Source organism: Mustelus asterias, chromosome 9, assembly GCF_964213995.1.
Source record: "Mustelus asterias chromosome 9, sMusAst1.hap1.1, whole genome shotgun sequence".
NCBI lineage: Eukaryota > Metazoa > Chordata > Chondrichthyes > Carcharhiniformes > Triakidae > Mustelus > Mustelus asterias.
In genome coordinates this window covers 77,588,192-77,604,066 of record NC_135809.1, presented here as the reverse complement: position 1 = coordinate 77,604,066, position 15,875 = coordinate 77,588,192, and the positions used below count along the sequence as shown (strand labels likewise).

The 15,875-nt window shown below is 43.2% G+C and overlaps 1 protein-coding gene across 2 annotated transcripts in view; it reads right to left on the bottom strand.

Moving 5' to 3' along the window:
* pdhx (pyruvate dehydrogenase complex component X) overlaps window positions 1-15,875 on the bottom strand; it is a 285,318-nt gene that overhangs the window by 60,399 nt on the left and 209,044 nt on the right. For both annotated transcript variants that reach the window (XM_078220382.1, XM_078220383.1), the window contains exon 8: window positions 3,308-3,366. In XM_078220382.1, the coding sequence (XP_078076508.1) occupies window positions 3,308-3,366 (59 nt within the window). The remainder of the gene's footprint in view (window positions 1-3,307; window positions 3,367-15,875) is intronic.

Here is a 15,875-nt window from a genome sequence, read left to right as displayed (position 1 = left end):
TCAACCTCTTACTTTCTCAGATTCTCCTTTAGTGTTTTTTTATCCTTATTATTATAACCCTCATAGCCCCCCCATTCACTCATTAGTTTCTAACCACTAATTAACAATGATAGTGTTTTTAAAATGGTACCCTATTTATTCTTCATTTATAATTACTTTGTTAAAAACTTCCAATGTTGTCCTGTAGTCCTGTGCATGAATGTGTCCTTCCATCTCACTTCAGCTAACTTGCTTCACCCTTCTGAAATCTGCCCGAATCCAATTTGTTCTTTTAGTCTTTCTGCATTTACACTTCTGAGTTATCTTAACCCTCATCTTACTTTGATCACCATCATTCATTTTATCTATCTGACCTATTGCATTCCTTATTACCAGAACAAATTGTGCCTATACATTACTGCTTGAAGAAAGAGTCATGTACACAATTTAGGAATTCCATTCCCTTTTCTCCCTCTTTGTCTCATCTTTTCAAATTGTTTTTCTTATTCTGATTCATCTTTCTAATCCCAGTGCAGATTTCTTCCTCCATTTCCTTCCCATGATTAAGAGGATTGTAATATAGCCCTACTAATATAACATGCCATTTTATTTTAATCATCAAGTTCCAACTATGTTGACTTTCTCTCTACAACTTCCTTATCGACACCTCTACAAACTTATTCTCGCTTTAACCAACATTTCACAATTTTCTTCTCAGGTAGTCCCTTGGGATGGTTCTTCCACTCTGGTTCAGTAGGTTCTATGATGGCCAATGATAAGCTGAATGTGTGATCTTTAGACTGTCACATGAAGGGCAGGTGGTGCTGGACAGATTTGATAGATGAGTTATTTGGAGGTTTTGAGTCTCCAACACCTCAACTATGCCTCTGCATGTTCTTGGCGAAGTCTCCTGATGTATTTCAATGCCTTCCATTTTGGACAGTCACAAGCCAAGCTCTCCAATGAGTTGGTGGGTATGTTTGATCTTTTCCGAGGGGGGGTCGGGGGGTGGGGGGAAGAGATGATGGAACGAATAGCACCAACTGTTGCGGCTTTTTTCAACCTTTGATTGTCCGTTGCTAGCACTGCTGCCTCACAGCACCAGGGACCAAGGTTCGGTTCTGGCCTTGGGTGACTGTGTGGAGTTTGCATGCTCTCCCTGTGTCTGCGTGGGTTTCCTCTGGGTGCTCCAGTTTCCTCCCACAGTCCAAAGATAGGCAAATTGGCCATGCTAAATTGCCCTTTAGTGTCCCAAGGTTAGGGGGATTAGCAGGGTAAATGCGTAGGGTCACAGGGATCGGAGTGTGCCTGGGAAAGATGCTCTGTAGGAGAGTCGGTGTCCTTCTGCACTGTAGGGATTCTATGATTCCTTGAGTATCCATCCCAAATTTGACTTCCCTCAGAAATTTGACACCATCCTCTGCCTACTCCATGATATACAAGCTGTGATTCTCACGAATGAAATCACCACAAACTCTTTTTCAGTGAAGGCCTGGGGTTAAACAAGGCTGTGCCATTTCACCAACCATCTTCTCAATTTCCTTGCTGCAATACTGCTCCTCACCTCCAGCAAATAACCCACAGGCATGGACATAATCTACAGAACACACGGAAAACTGTTCAAACTATGCTGTGTTCAATCCAAAACCAAAACCACTCCAAGCTTAGTCATTGAGCTTCAATGTGCAGATGATGTTTGTATTTGTGTTCACTTAAAACTGAGCTCTAAGTCATTGTCGACTCCTTCTCTGAAGCAGGTGTCCAAATGGGCCTTTCACTAAATACCTGGAAAACTAGGGTCCTCTTCCAACTAGCTTTCACAGGTAAACATCTTTCGCCCTCCCCACTGATTAAGATCAACCGCGAGATTCTAGAAAATTCAGATCATTTTCTGTATCTTGGGAGTTGCCTCTTGATGATTCAACATTACTTCCAACATGCCTGCTCAGACTTCAGCCGACTAGGAGGAGAGTATTTGAGGACCTGGATCCTAAACTTGAGATTAAAGCGTCACTTATGTGCCCATTGGTCCTCAGTATACGTATCTCACAATAAATCAACAGCTGATAGTTAAATCTCCCACATTTTGCTGAAATGACACATTATCTCTTGCGGTGCTGACATTTTTGGTTAGTTTAGTCGACTTCAAAATTTATGTTACACTCTCTTAATAGGAGCTAGTTTCATTAGCACCTCCCTCCCAGCTTGCACTGAATTCAGACACTTGCAAATTCCCATTTTGGAAACTGCGTTAGCTTGTTCTGTTCTCATCTCATGGCATTAGCCAGCTCTTAGAAGACATAATTACAATATGCCCCTCCATAACAAGTTACTTAATTTTTTGAATGCATTCTATTAATACCATCTTTGAACGGTGGCAGTTATACAAAGAGGTTCATTATTAAGATTCCTAATAATATGATTTTTGATTTATTTTTAAATTAGGCAAGCATTTTACTCTTCTTCACTCATCCACATTTACATCTAATGGGTTTTCAGCTTAAAATAAACACTCGCACATCTTATATATGGGCCTATTTACAAGAAAAATTGAAATGTCATGCTGTTCTGCAAAATCTAACCTATACACAACCATCTGTATACTTTGGGGAACCAGGGTATTTAGTCACTCATGAATTATTTTAATAGCTCATTAGTGCAACTTTCCTCAGGGCACAGCTATAGCTTGTACTTGGTCTTCCGAATCCACGCAACCCTATTTGCTTGCTGGTTTTAAGGGCTGTCAATGATTGAAAAGGACTAAAGAGATTCCTGATGGAACATTCACAATCATGATACTTGCAGTTTAAAGATAGATTCCTGGTTACAGTTCAATTACAGAGGCTGTGTGTTGTCCAACCGGTTGTTTCAGGCAAAAGAAAACCTTACAAGTGCCAGCATTGTCCAAAGGAGAGAATAGAGGGGTCAACTTTGAGGGTCAGGCCCTTTGTAGAAGTCCTGAACTTCCGATATCTCTGTTCTCTCCATGGATGCTGACTGACCTGCTGTGTTTCCAGCATTGTCTATCCCTGTTTCTGTCAGGTTTGAGGGTGAAGTTGGGATTTGAAACTGGTCTCATATAGTGGCAACATCTTAACTGCATATCCCTCATTCCTAGCAGAGCAGGGTTAAAGATGTCTGCTCGTGTACATATACATACAGGCATTGTGCCGGTTCTATCAGCTCTATATTAATCAACTCATGTTTCTAGACTTGGGGGCATCAGTTTATTTAGTCAGGGCCACGGTGCATCTCTGAATGACATTACTGTTCGTAATGTCAAGTGAATCGCTTGCACTGTACCATTCCTCTTTCAGAGTCCACTTACTTTCAATGTGACAGCAGCTGCCTTGATAATGAAATCATTCACTGAGATCTTGACATTATCTAGAAAAAACATGCAATAAAAAGCAATGAGATGTAGAGACCTAACTGTGAAAGAAATGCAGTTTTTCATTTGCTCATTGTTTTTAAAAAAAGGGCAGTGAAATGCTAATGTTATTTGGACATTCCTGCACAGACCCCTCCTCTGTTGCTGTGAATAGTGTCCCAGCAGATGTGGTACATAGATGTGTTTGGCTTTCTGAGGATTAAAGACATTTACTGTGCTAAAGTTTCTATACAATTCGCTGAGTTAGACGTTGTGAACCAGTATTCATCTAAATGAAGGCAATTGTAACATTTTCAAACTTTGTTCAAATTGTACAATATTTTTCAAAAAATATTTATGGGAAAAATAATGTTTGCAGAGGTTTCAAAACCAGCAAAAAAACATTCCATAGTTCAGATGGGCCTCTGGACAGGATAAAATGAAAAATAACTTTCTTAACGCAAGCTGCAGATTTACATATTTATATCATCAGTGTGATCCATAGTGGGAGCCTGTCCTCTGTGGTTGATTGCAATTCATGAAGCCCTTTAGTTCATCCACCAGTTGAGTTTTCTCCCCAGCTTCTCTCTATCTTCTGATTTTCTCTCTTTGCTGCCCCCTCACTGGGTCCATTCTCCCTCACTGGGGCCCATTCTCCCTCACTGAGGTCCATTCTCCCTCATTGGGGCCCATTCTCCCTCACTGGGATCCATTCTGGCTTTATTTTACAGGGTTCTCTGATAGAAGTGACTCTCATTCTTTGTTAATCTCTGGGATGCCTCTTTCAATAATGTGGGAAAGGATCCACCCAGAACAACAATCCCTTGTTTTTCAGCCATATTGAATACTTTCCCTGTTTCTGGTGCTCAATGAGTTTACCCAGCAGCAGCCAGGATGGCCATGTGTTTGATCCCTGTCTGTACTGAGCTATCTCACCTCAGCCAGTGCAATTTTAGAGCACAGTGTGGGTTCAGAAAGTTGCTTCCTTTGGACTTCAATCCAATTAGAAAATAAAAGTACATAGAAAATCCACAAGAGTTACAAACAGAAAACACAAGCTGGTAATTCGGTCCAAATCAGGCCCCGTCAGATTTACCATCCGTATTCTTTGTATGCACTTATCTGACCATTCTTGCCTCAATTACATTAGTAGGAATGACTGAGAAAGTGGGGGAAGAGAGGAAATGAAACAGCCAATAGTAACTGTTTGGTACTATAGAAGAGTATTGAACATCAGGTGGCTGCAGCACACTTGAATCTGCTGAATAGTTAGAACAGCATCTTTAATGTACTGTAATAAAATTTCTAAGACACTCAGAAGAGGAGAAAGGGACACCTAAAAATAAGAATGGACTTAGTAGAGAGACAACTGATATTGTTGAAGAGAGCTGCAAGGCAGAGGGGATTTGGGCTGAACTAGGGCAGAGACAACTGAAAGTTCTGCCATGAATTATGAAGTTCAGACACACAGGAGGACTGAATGGCACTAGCTGGATTGAAAAGCTGAAAGAGGTGGTGGGTGAGGGGCAAAATCCTGGAACTCATTCCCTAACAGCACATGGGTGTACCTACATCACAGGGATTGCAGAGGTTGAAGGAGGCAGCTCGGCACCAACTTCTCAAGGGCAATTAGGGATGGATAATAAATACTGGCCCAGTCAGTGATGCCCACATCCTGTAAATGAATATAAAAAACATTGGGTGATCGCTGAAGAGAGATTTCTTAATGAAGAAAATGACTGCAAACTTGATGTGTTGGAGGATAGGGAACCTAAAGAGGTTGGCAAGACTTGGCGTGATGGTTGAGTTGGATGCACTGTGGGATGGGTCAGTAGAGTTTAGACAAGTTCAAGTTTAGGTAGAGTGGTAACTGTAGGAGGCTTGCAGGATAAGCTGTGTCTGGAGATAAAACCATGGTGAGTATTTTGTCACTGGCGAACCTGAGTTAAGGACAGTTACTGAATTCTATGGAAGTGGTAACGAGCTGAATGATAGATTGTATTTGGAGCTCAGCTCAGAGTTTAACATAATATGAGGGTAATGCAGAGTCCAGTTCAAACGAAGTGATCATCCAGGTAGAAAATTGAAAGCCAGGGACAAGGCAAGCATTTGTCTTCATGGATGTGCACTGAGGAGCAATTCCTGGTCATAAGTGAAACAGAGCCATTTACTCATTAATTTGCATCGATGCCAAGTCTATACTACAGGATTCAGTATTGATCCATCAATGACAACTCTGCTAAGAATAGACCATAGCAAGCCTCCAGGCTCAGGAAATTCAAAAAGGATAAGAAATAAACAGGACCAAACAACATAAAATGATTCCGCTACCCAGGTGTCAAGATGATCTGTTTGTCAAGGTTTAGGACTGGATGTAATTCAGGGAACTGCAGCTGGACACAGCTGGACAATGGTGCAGAAATGTTGGCAGTGAGCAAACAGATAGCTTTGGCCTGCTCACTGTTAAGTTGAAGAAAGTTTCCCTTATTAAAGTAAAGTTTAAAGTTTATTTATTAGTCACAAGTAAGGCTTACATTAACACTAATGAAGTTACTGTTAAATCTATACGTCATCCATGGCTTGATATCAGAACTCAATCTGATGGCCGAGTTGTGGCCGTGTGGCCTGGTGGAAGTAGAGGTGCGTGTTGTCAGCATTCATGTGGAAGCTGACGTCATACCTGCAGACAGTGTTACTGAAGGACAACATGTAAAGGAGGAATAGAAGTAAGACGAAGGGTAGACGTCGAGTGCAGTCAAAGTGACCGCACAGTGGCAGGAAAAGATCCGAGGAAGGATAAGCAGCAAAGAAAAAAAATTACATTTATCTAATACCTTTGACAACCCCAGGATGCCCTAAAGCACCTCACTGCTAATAAAGTACTTTTGAAACCTCATCTCTGTTGTCGTGCTAGCAACATGGCAGCCATTTTATGCCGAGCAAGACCTCCATAAGCAGCAATGAGATCAATATTTTTTGTGATGCTGGATGAGCTATAAATGGTTGGCTAGGTTACCAGAGCTCCCTTACTCTTCTTTGAAAGAGTGTCGTGAGATCTTCTACAGCTACCTGTGAGGGTTAAAATCTCATCCGAAAGACCACACCTCAATAGCACAGTACTCCTTCAGTGAGTGCCCAGTGAACACTATGATCTCTGGAATAAGACCCAACTTTTAAGAAAGAGAACAGCCACTGAGCAAAGAGAGATAAATTGTATAAGAACAATAATTTTAAATGTCAGCTAAAACAAGTAAAAAGCAGCCTTCACCAGTGGCAGCTGATTTTGATGCTTTAACTAATTCCTTGCATTTTGCTTTCAAACTGATGTGACTGTGGTCTTTTGATTAAACATATCATGATTAATAGCAGCTAATATTCTGTGAAGAGCTGGAATTTGATGAGTTCTTTCATGTGTGTCTTTTATTTTAAAATTCTTGTCTGAACAAAGAAAGAAAGCAGCTCTATTAGGAAAATCCCTCACTTACTGCAATAAGGAGCTGAACCCAGGCAGCAAGTTGGAAAAGTTGGATAATACATTGATCTTTTATCGAACAGAATCCAGTTCTGTTTGCTCTGTGCCTGAAATTAATCTTGGATGCTAATGCAAAACACTTCCTAGGTGCTTCAGCAGATCATTTTACCTGCTGCTCAATTTCCTTTTCAACTGATTCAACTGCAGCAAAGTGTGAAACAGGCTGTCAATTCGCTATCATGATGAATATTTGCATATTCCTTAAAAGTTGAAAACAGATTTTGACTTGTAACACTAAAATAAGAGCAAAACACTGTGGGTGCTGGAGATCAGAAATAAAAACAGAAAGTGCTGGAAAAGCTCAGCAGGCCTGGCAGCATCTGTGGAGAGAGTTAACGCTTCGAGTCCAATATGACTTCATCGGAATTGAAGAGGGGCAGTTCCATCGGAACTGAAGAGGGGCAGCTCCACAGATGCTGACAGACCTGCTGAGTTTTTCCAGCACTATCTGTTTCTATTTCAACTGGACCCCGCGCCGCACGCCATCCGTGCTGTGCGTTGGGCACCGTGCCACATGCTGTCTGTGGCGTGCGCTGGACATACCATTACACTCTGCAGTGTGTGTTGGACACAGTGTCATTCACTGTCTGTGGTACTGGTTTGCTCAGGCTGCTATATGCTTGTTCAAAGTTCACATGGATGATTATTTGTCCTATCATTCTACAGAAGTATTTTAAAATGGCCTCATGAACTCTGAATTTGAACGGTTTGTTGTCCGTTTCTAAATGCAATCCTTCAATAACTTAATAATGCACACTCAAATATTACATAGCTAACAGTCTTTTTATTATTGGGCAATGAATGGCAATCTGCCTGAGCTGTTTATTAAGTCTGTGTTCAACACAAAATGGTTTTCACTTAAATATACAGCTATTGATTAAAGAGGAAGCGCTTAAAATGTTATACAACAGAAAAGTCTTTTGATTTCCACATAAGCAGCCAAATCAGTGCTGAAAACTCTCTCTGTTCCACTCTTGTCTGAGCAGTGTTATACATGAGCAGACAGCTCCAGAAATAAAAGCAGTAAGGACTAGACTAAGCAATGTGGTTCAGCAAGGATTATATTGGATGAAGGCACTCTGTGAAGAGATGAAAAAGAAGGGACTTCAGAGCGCACTACCTAGGAGCCACAAGCAAGTGATTATTTTTTAGCTCAACCTGAACGCTGCGTTTGACATTAACCCCTTACCTCCAAGCTGCATACTTTCACTCCATCTCCAGTTTAAGTTAGCTGGCAGGACAAACCTTTAGGGGAACCTTCAGTTGACTCCAAGTTCAGGGAGAAGATGGGCAGATCCAGTGTTAACCCATTGGATCTTAAATGCCATGGCCATATTAGAATACATCACACTTTGGACTCAGCTTCATCGTTAGAGATTTTCCTGTGCTGGTTGGAAAGACACCTCTATGGAGAGCCATGATTAAAGTAATTGAATACCACTTGGCAACTGGTTATATATCCGTGCTAGAGGAGGTCAAACAGCAACTTATCTGTTCCCTCAATGGAGATTAGTACATGCAATAAGACTGAAATGGAGGTGGGTGGCCAGGTTTTTGGCAGGCTGGGATAGGGTGGGGAGTTGGGGAATGAAAGCCTGGGGCTTTGCTAGATGCAGTATTTCACTTACTGGGAATAACATCAAAATGAAATTTAAATTGAGAAGGTCTCAATTACCTTGGAAATGTGTATAAAGCACACACACATGCACAGGCGTTTTTAATTATCTACCTGGAAAGCAATTTAATTGCATCTGATTAAATATTAATTGGGTTGTTTACATGGTCCCTGTGAAGAATACAGCATCAAAATGAGAGAGAGAAATATGTAACATTGTCATCCTCATTCCCATACCCTTTCCATACACAGATCACTCATTTCCCCTCTGCAATATTGCCTGCCTCTGTTCTACCCAACTCACAATACCTCTCACTACACCACTGAGACCCTTATACTTCTATTACATTTATACGCAATGTATACACTCAATCCTTTACCCAATATAAATACTAACTCCTTCAAACTCAGCTGTCTCTATCCTGTCCTATGCAAAAGTACAACTTACCCATCATCCCAGTTGCCCCTGACTGATATTGGTTGCCCACTCTTCAAATCCTAAAGTTAAAAATCACTGTCTTTTTCTTGAAAGCCAGCCCCCAAACAACCTCACGATGCCTTATCGCCAAAGGCTGCTCCAGCCCCCAAACTCTCTGTTCCTCTGACTTTGCTTTTATGTGTTTCCCCATTTTACTACCTATTCATAAAGAGGTATAATTTACTCATCATTTTCTGATAGGTATAAGCTCAGAATTTTGCCATGATCTTTATACATCTTTTTTACATGCTCCCAAGCGCCACTATATCCTTATAGTACGGAGACACGAAATGTACACAGTACTCTGAGTGTGATCTAACCAAGGGTTTTTGTAAGTTCAGCATACCTCTCTGCTTTTCAATTCTATCCCTTTGGAAACAAAGCCAAGTGTTTGTTTTGCTTTTTGCCTGGCCTATTAGCCTGCATCACTATTTAGATATAAATATATCATTGTTTTCCATGAGACAATATTTATTTTGAAGACTATTGGCAATTGCAGAGTGTATCTCTTATTACATCTAGCATGCAGTTCGGTTCAAGTTGGATTATTAATAATCCTTATGTGAGTACAGAAGTATAGTCAAGGTATAGGCTCCCAAATTCTAGGGGCAAAGTCTGCTATTGAGAGAGAAAACAAAATACTCAAAACTGCAATAGTTACAATAAGCAAAACTTTACAAAATTGAAAGTATGCCATTTAATTTTACAAACAGTGGTTACCCCAAAATCACTGATGTGCATGAATGTGGTATCACATCACAGACTGGACACATGACTTGTTATTATACAGATGGCGTTTGTCTGATGTATAATTATCCCTTTAGCGGGACTTGACACTACTTTCTTTCAATTCTTATTGATTTCCTTATAGTCCTATAAAGCTCCCTTGGATCTTTCTCTTCTATGAAGCTGCTATATAAATTCAAGTTGTTGACCGGTTATGCAATATTTGAAAGGGGTCCAAAATTACTGGCGAATATAATGAAGAAAAACATGAATACACAAAAAAAGTAAAGATTATTCATCAGCAGAAAGATTAATTTGGCTTCATGATTCCTCTCAATGCTCGTAAAAGGACATTAAACAAAGCAGCTTAGCTCGAGTCTATGAGAAGCCAATGACTCCAGTATTAAATCCTATTAGAACACTTGGACTAGCACAATCTTAGCAATTCTTTGAAATTGAGATTGTAGCTCAGTCCATAAGATGTATCTGAGAGGGGAGGTCCATGGCCAGACACAATCTTTATTATCCTTGAATACACATTGTTGCAGTCTCACACTATGGTCCTTTGCAACCTGTATTTTATTGCATTGTGTGTAGAGGGCTGGTAATATATAAAAATGGTCTTGTACAGGTACTGCTGAAGTCCCAGCACAGGTACTCAGCAAATGGCCAACTGCGACAGACCTGAATTTGGCAAGTAAGACAGGACCATATGACAAAAGGAGCCGGATTAATGTCTCGATTCGAGATTCTGAAAACGTTTAATTGGATCTACATGGGAAAATATTTTGCTTTATTTTTTTTCCTTTCCTTGGGAGGACCAGGGGAGAAAGGAGGCGAGGATTGAAAAAGTTTAAACTTGCTTATTTGATATGCCTGAAGCTCTGTGACAGCTGTGGCCCTGAGCAAACCTGAGCTGCCAGCAGTTTCAGACAGGAAAGTCTCTGTGAGGCAAGTCACTTGGGTTTCCCTCCCACATTCTGGTGATGGGATCGGGGAAGGAAGATCATTCAAACTGACATAGCTCTCAAAAATTGCAATATTTGAACTTAGGTGAAATATTAGACAGGCACCATTATAAAGATGCCATAACATTTTGTAAACCCAGTCTTCAGTGAGCGTCTGACATGCCATTGGGTTTCTGTTATAATTTTACACCGTGACACAATCATTATTTTGCTTTTAGGTTTGGCAAGATTATAATAATAACTTTGATAACGACAAAAGGAGTCAGATTTAAATAGAAATAAAGGATCCCTTTTTCCAGATAAAAACAGCATTCTTGCATCTGGCTTGGGCCCAGATTCATAAGCCCGCATCCCCACAGATTTAAAACTAAGAATTTCAGTGTACAAGGTCACTAAACATATAACATGGGCCTTTACCCTCTCTGTATCAACATGCTTTGTCAAACTTGCCAGAAATATGTGAGTTAGTTCAGCTGAAAGAGGTTTACTTGTGCTTTGTAAAGGTGGGGAAGGGAAAGGAAATCTTGATTCTCCAGAGAACTACGTACGTTGCTTTCTCACAAATTGAAGTAACTTGAGTTGAACAAGCAGGGGGAAAAAAAGCTGAAACATCACACGTGGTTGGTAGAATTTGCATTCTCTTTTCTAGTTTGTCGTGAAGCTAGTGCCTTTTCTGATTCCCTTTGATTTAATCCCTTTGGTAAAGGGTTACTTATTATACGGAGCATTGTACCTGCAAAACTATTAGGAGTTTCTAAAAGTTGCCAGTTGAAAAGAAAAGGAAAACAGCAGTAAACTTTTGTGCAGTCAAAACAAAAGCACAGTAGAAACGGATTGCTTTGACCTGAAGAAGACATTCAGCACTCAGACTGAGCCAGGACTTGGCTGAGCTAGTGAATGGGATTCAGTGAAAACACTGTCTCCCAACTCAGGGCCCAAGCCAATGGAAATATTCCACAATATCAGCATGCCTTTGACTGTAATAACATTGCAGGTGAGAGACGTGATATTGTTCTGTAATAGCTGAGTGATAGGGCAAATATTGCCCCATACTATAAATAGAAGGCACAGCGTGTGGAACAGTGACATACATTCTGCACTTCTCAATTAATTGAGTACCTGATTCATGAGTGGCATAAATGCAATTATGAGAATCACAAAAAGCTGAGATACATTGACATTTTGCAATTTCTGCTGACTTGTTTTCTGCTGATGGTTCAATAAGCTTAAAATATTTTGGCACAGCCAATTTATCTTGCAGTGAGTAGCTACATCTCTTCGTAAACTACCTGAACTTTGAGCTTTGATGCAGATCCGCATCTAATTCCTTTGACGTGGAATATTAGTCTGGTAAGTCAGTCACTACCATTTACTGATTAGTGCTGCATAATAAAATGAGCTGACGGGAATGTTACATAATTTAAGACCCAGGCAACTGTGTCAAATGGAATTACTGCTTAAAATGATGTTAAAATGTTAAGAGATTCTTTATTCTATGGGATATAACGAGAATAACAGGGAGCACAGTGATACAAGAATGGACAACCACTAAACATGCATCATTTGGTATGATCTGTTCCTGGCTGCCTCTTTTCTACACCTTTGTCCAAAATGTGTTGTGTGGCTAACAAATATGTATTTACAACATTTTTGTTAGGGGTTGAAATGATGGATAATTTGACTGAAGGGTTTAATGGAATGAGCAAGGGAGGACATTAATCATACCCATCAGTCGAAGCCAACATATACAGTATTGGGCATTGTCAACTTACACCCATTGGAAATGGAATAAAACATCCAAACTTAGAACAAAGAGAAGCTACTTTTACTCAGTGTCTGAGATATGTTCAAACCCAAGTCACAGAATTGAAATTTACAGCGCTCTGACGTATTGCAGAGAACAAAGAACATGGAAAACCTCTCTCCCTGCCAAAATATCCTCTGCTCAAATTCTAAGAAGCTGGCTCTTTCCAGTAAATTTGTATAATTATAAATATGGGGCCAAATACCTTGCATCATTGTGCTGGCAGTTATTCCGGTTACGCTGCATAGAATAAGAACTCTTTTATCATTTTAACAGAATCTTTAAGCAGTAGGTTCTAGTTTTCCTGGGTCTTCAGTGATATCATAATACAGTGGAACACCCAATTTATTGCACATGGCTCATATAGAGACTAATGGATAAGGGGTAGTGACAGACGGCTAAACTGAAATCTATCCCATCAAGTGAATCTGCACCAAAAGCTCAAGGTTCAGGTGCTTTACATGGTTACTGTACACCTGAGATGTAGTTACTCTCTGCAAGATAAATTGGTTGTGCCAAAAAATTTTAGCAGCACAGTGGCTAGCATTGCTGCCTCACAACGCCAGGGACCCAGGTTCAATTCTGGCCTTGGGTGACAGTGTGGAATTTGCATGCTCTCCCTGTGTCTGCATGGGTTTCCACTGAGTATTCCGGTTTCCTCCCGTAGTCCAAAGATGTGCAGGTTAGGTGGATAGGTCATGCTAAATTGCCCTAGTGTCACAAGATATGTAGGTTAGATGGATTAGCCATGGCAAATGGGGATAGGGTGGGAATGGGCCTGGGTAAGATATTTTGTTGGAGAGTCAGTGCAGATTCGATGGGCTAAATAATCATCTTCTGCATTCTATGATTCTCTTACAAGTTGCTGTCAAAATAGAAAGAGAGGCTATGGTGCTCACTGCATAAATGGCACGGAAACTTTAAGCAGAGGCAGGTTCTCCATTTAATGACTACACAAAAGTTGCTGTCAGAATTGTGTGGCACTGCAAAGGCTTGTGAAGATGGCGTTTTGCTGTCTACTTCACCACCGATGTGTATTGTATGGTGTGAAGTTGTTTTTTGGAATAGATTAATCAGCTGCAGCAATGTAGAGCTAGTAATTACCATCCTAAATATCATTGCAACAGTGAGAGGTGCTGGTTTTTAAATGATTTTTTCTTTTTTTTGTTCATCTAATATTCCATTCCCACTTCCTGTATCAATCTGTACTCTCCGATGTGACACTGAATTCCCCCAGTTTAAAGTACCTTCCATCTGAGTCCTTCTCATGTCATTTCCCAATCATTACATTTCATTGACTAAAAAATGGGCTCTGTTAGTTGCCCAGTCATGTCCCAGATACCTATTTCAGTGGGAGGGAGACAGGGAGGGAGGAAAGTTTTTTTAATGTTTATTTATTAGTGTCACAAGTAGGCTTATATTAACACTGCAATGCAGTTACTGTGAAAATCTCCTAATCGCCACACTCCGGGAGGGAGAATTTAGCATGGCCAATGCACCTAACCAACACGTCTTTCGGGAAACCAGAGCACCCGGGAGAAACCCACGCAGACATGGGGAGAACGTGCAAACTTTGCAGTCACCCAAGCCAGGAATCAAACCCTGGCGCTGTGAGGCAACAGTGCTAACCACTGTGCCACCGTGCTGCCCACCAAAGGTGAGGAAGGGATGGAGGGAAGGGGAAAGGAAGGAAGGGAGGGGAGGGAGGGAGGGAGGGAGGGAGGGAGGGAAGGAAGGAGAGTGGAGGGGGAATGGGAGGGAGGAAGGAGGGGAAGGGAAGGAGGGTAAGTGGGGGAGAGAGAGAGAAAGAGCGCACGAGAGAGAGAGAGAGAGAGAAAAGAGCGCACGAGAGAGAGAGAGAAAGAGCGCACGAGAGAGAGAGAGAGAAAGAGCGCACGAGAGAGAGAGAGAGAAAGCGCACGAGAGAGAGAGAGAGAGAAAGAGCGCACGAGAGAGAGAGAAGGAAGCGCACGAGAGAGAGAGAGAGAAAGAGCGCACGAGAGAGAGAGAGGGCGCACGTGAGAGAGATAGAGGGCGCACGTGAGAGAGATAGAGGGCGCACGTGAGAGAGATAGAGGGCGCACGTGAGAGAGATAGAGGGCGCACGTGAGAGAGATAGAGGGCGCACGTGAGAGAGATAGAGGGCGCACGTGAGAGAGATAGAGGGCGCACGTGAGAGAGATAGAGGCGCACGTGAGAGAGATAGAGGGCGCACGTGAGAGAGATAGAGGCGCACGAGAGAGAGAGGGCGCACGAGAGAGAGAGGGCGCACGAGAGAGAGAGGGCGCACGAGAGAGAGAGGGCGCACGAGAGAGAGAGGGCGCACGAGAGAGAGAGAGGGCGCACGAGAGAGAGAGAGAGGGCGCACGAGAGAGAGAGAGGCGCACGAGAGAGAGAGAGGGCGCACGAGAGGGAGAGAGGGCGCACGAGAGAGAGAGGGCGCACGAGAGAGAGAGAGAGAGCGCACGAGAGAGAGAGGGCGCACGAGAGAGAGAGGGCGCACGAGAGAGAGAGGGCGCACGAGAGAGAGAGGGCGCACGAGAGAGAGAGGGCGCACGAGAGAGAGAGGGGCGCACGAGAGAGAGAGGGCGCACGAGAGAGAGAGGGCGCACGAGAGAGAGAGGGCGCACGAGAGAGAGAGGGCGCACGAGAGAGAGAGGGCGCACGAGAGAGAGAGGGCGCACGAGAGAGAGAGGGCGCACGAGAGAGGAGGGCGCACGAGAGAGAGAGGGCGCACGAGAGAGAGAGGGCGCACGAGAGAGAGAGGGCGCACGAGAGAGAGAGGGCGCACGAGAGAGAGAGGGCGCACGAGAGAGAGAGGGCGCACGAGAGAGAGAGGGCGCACGAGAGAGAGAGGGCGCACGAGAGAGAGAGGGCGCACGAGAGGAGAGAGGGCGCACGAGAGAGAGAGGGCGCACGAGAGAGAGAGGGCGCACGAGAGAGAAGGGCGCACGAGAGGGGAAGGGCGCACGAGAGAGAGAGGGCGCACGAGAGAAGAGGGCGCACGAGGAGGAGAGGGCGCACGAGAGAGAGAGGGCGCACGAGAGAGAGAGGGCGCACGAGAGAGAGAGGGCGCACGAGAGAGAGAGGGCGCACGAGAGAGAGAGGGCGCACGAGAGAGAGAGGGCGCACGAGAGAGAGAGGGCGCACGAGAGAGAGAGGGCGCACGAGAGAGAGAGGGCGCACGAGAGAGAAGAGGGCGCACGAGAGAGAGAGGGCGCACGAGAGAGAGGGCGCACGAGAGAGAGAGGGCGCACGAGAGAGAGAGGGCGCACGAGAGAGAGAGGGCGCCACGAGAGAGAGAGGGCGCACGAGAGAGAGAGGCGCACGAGAGAGGGCGCACGAGACGAGAGCGAGGGCGCTACGAGAGAGAGAGGGCGCACGAGAGAGAGGAGGGCGCACG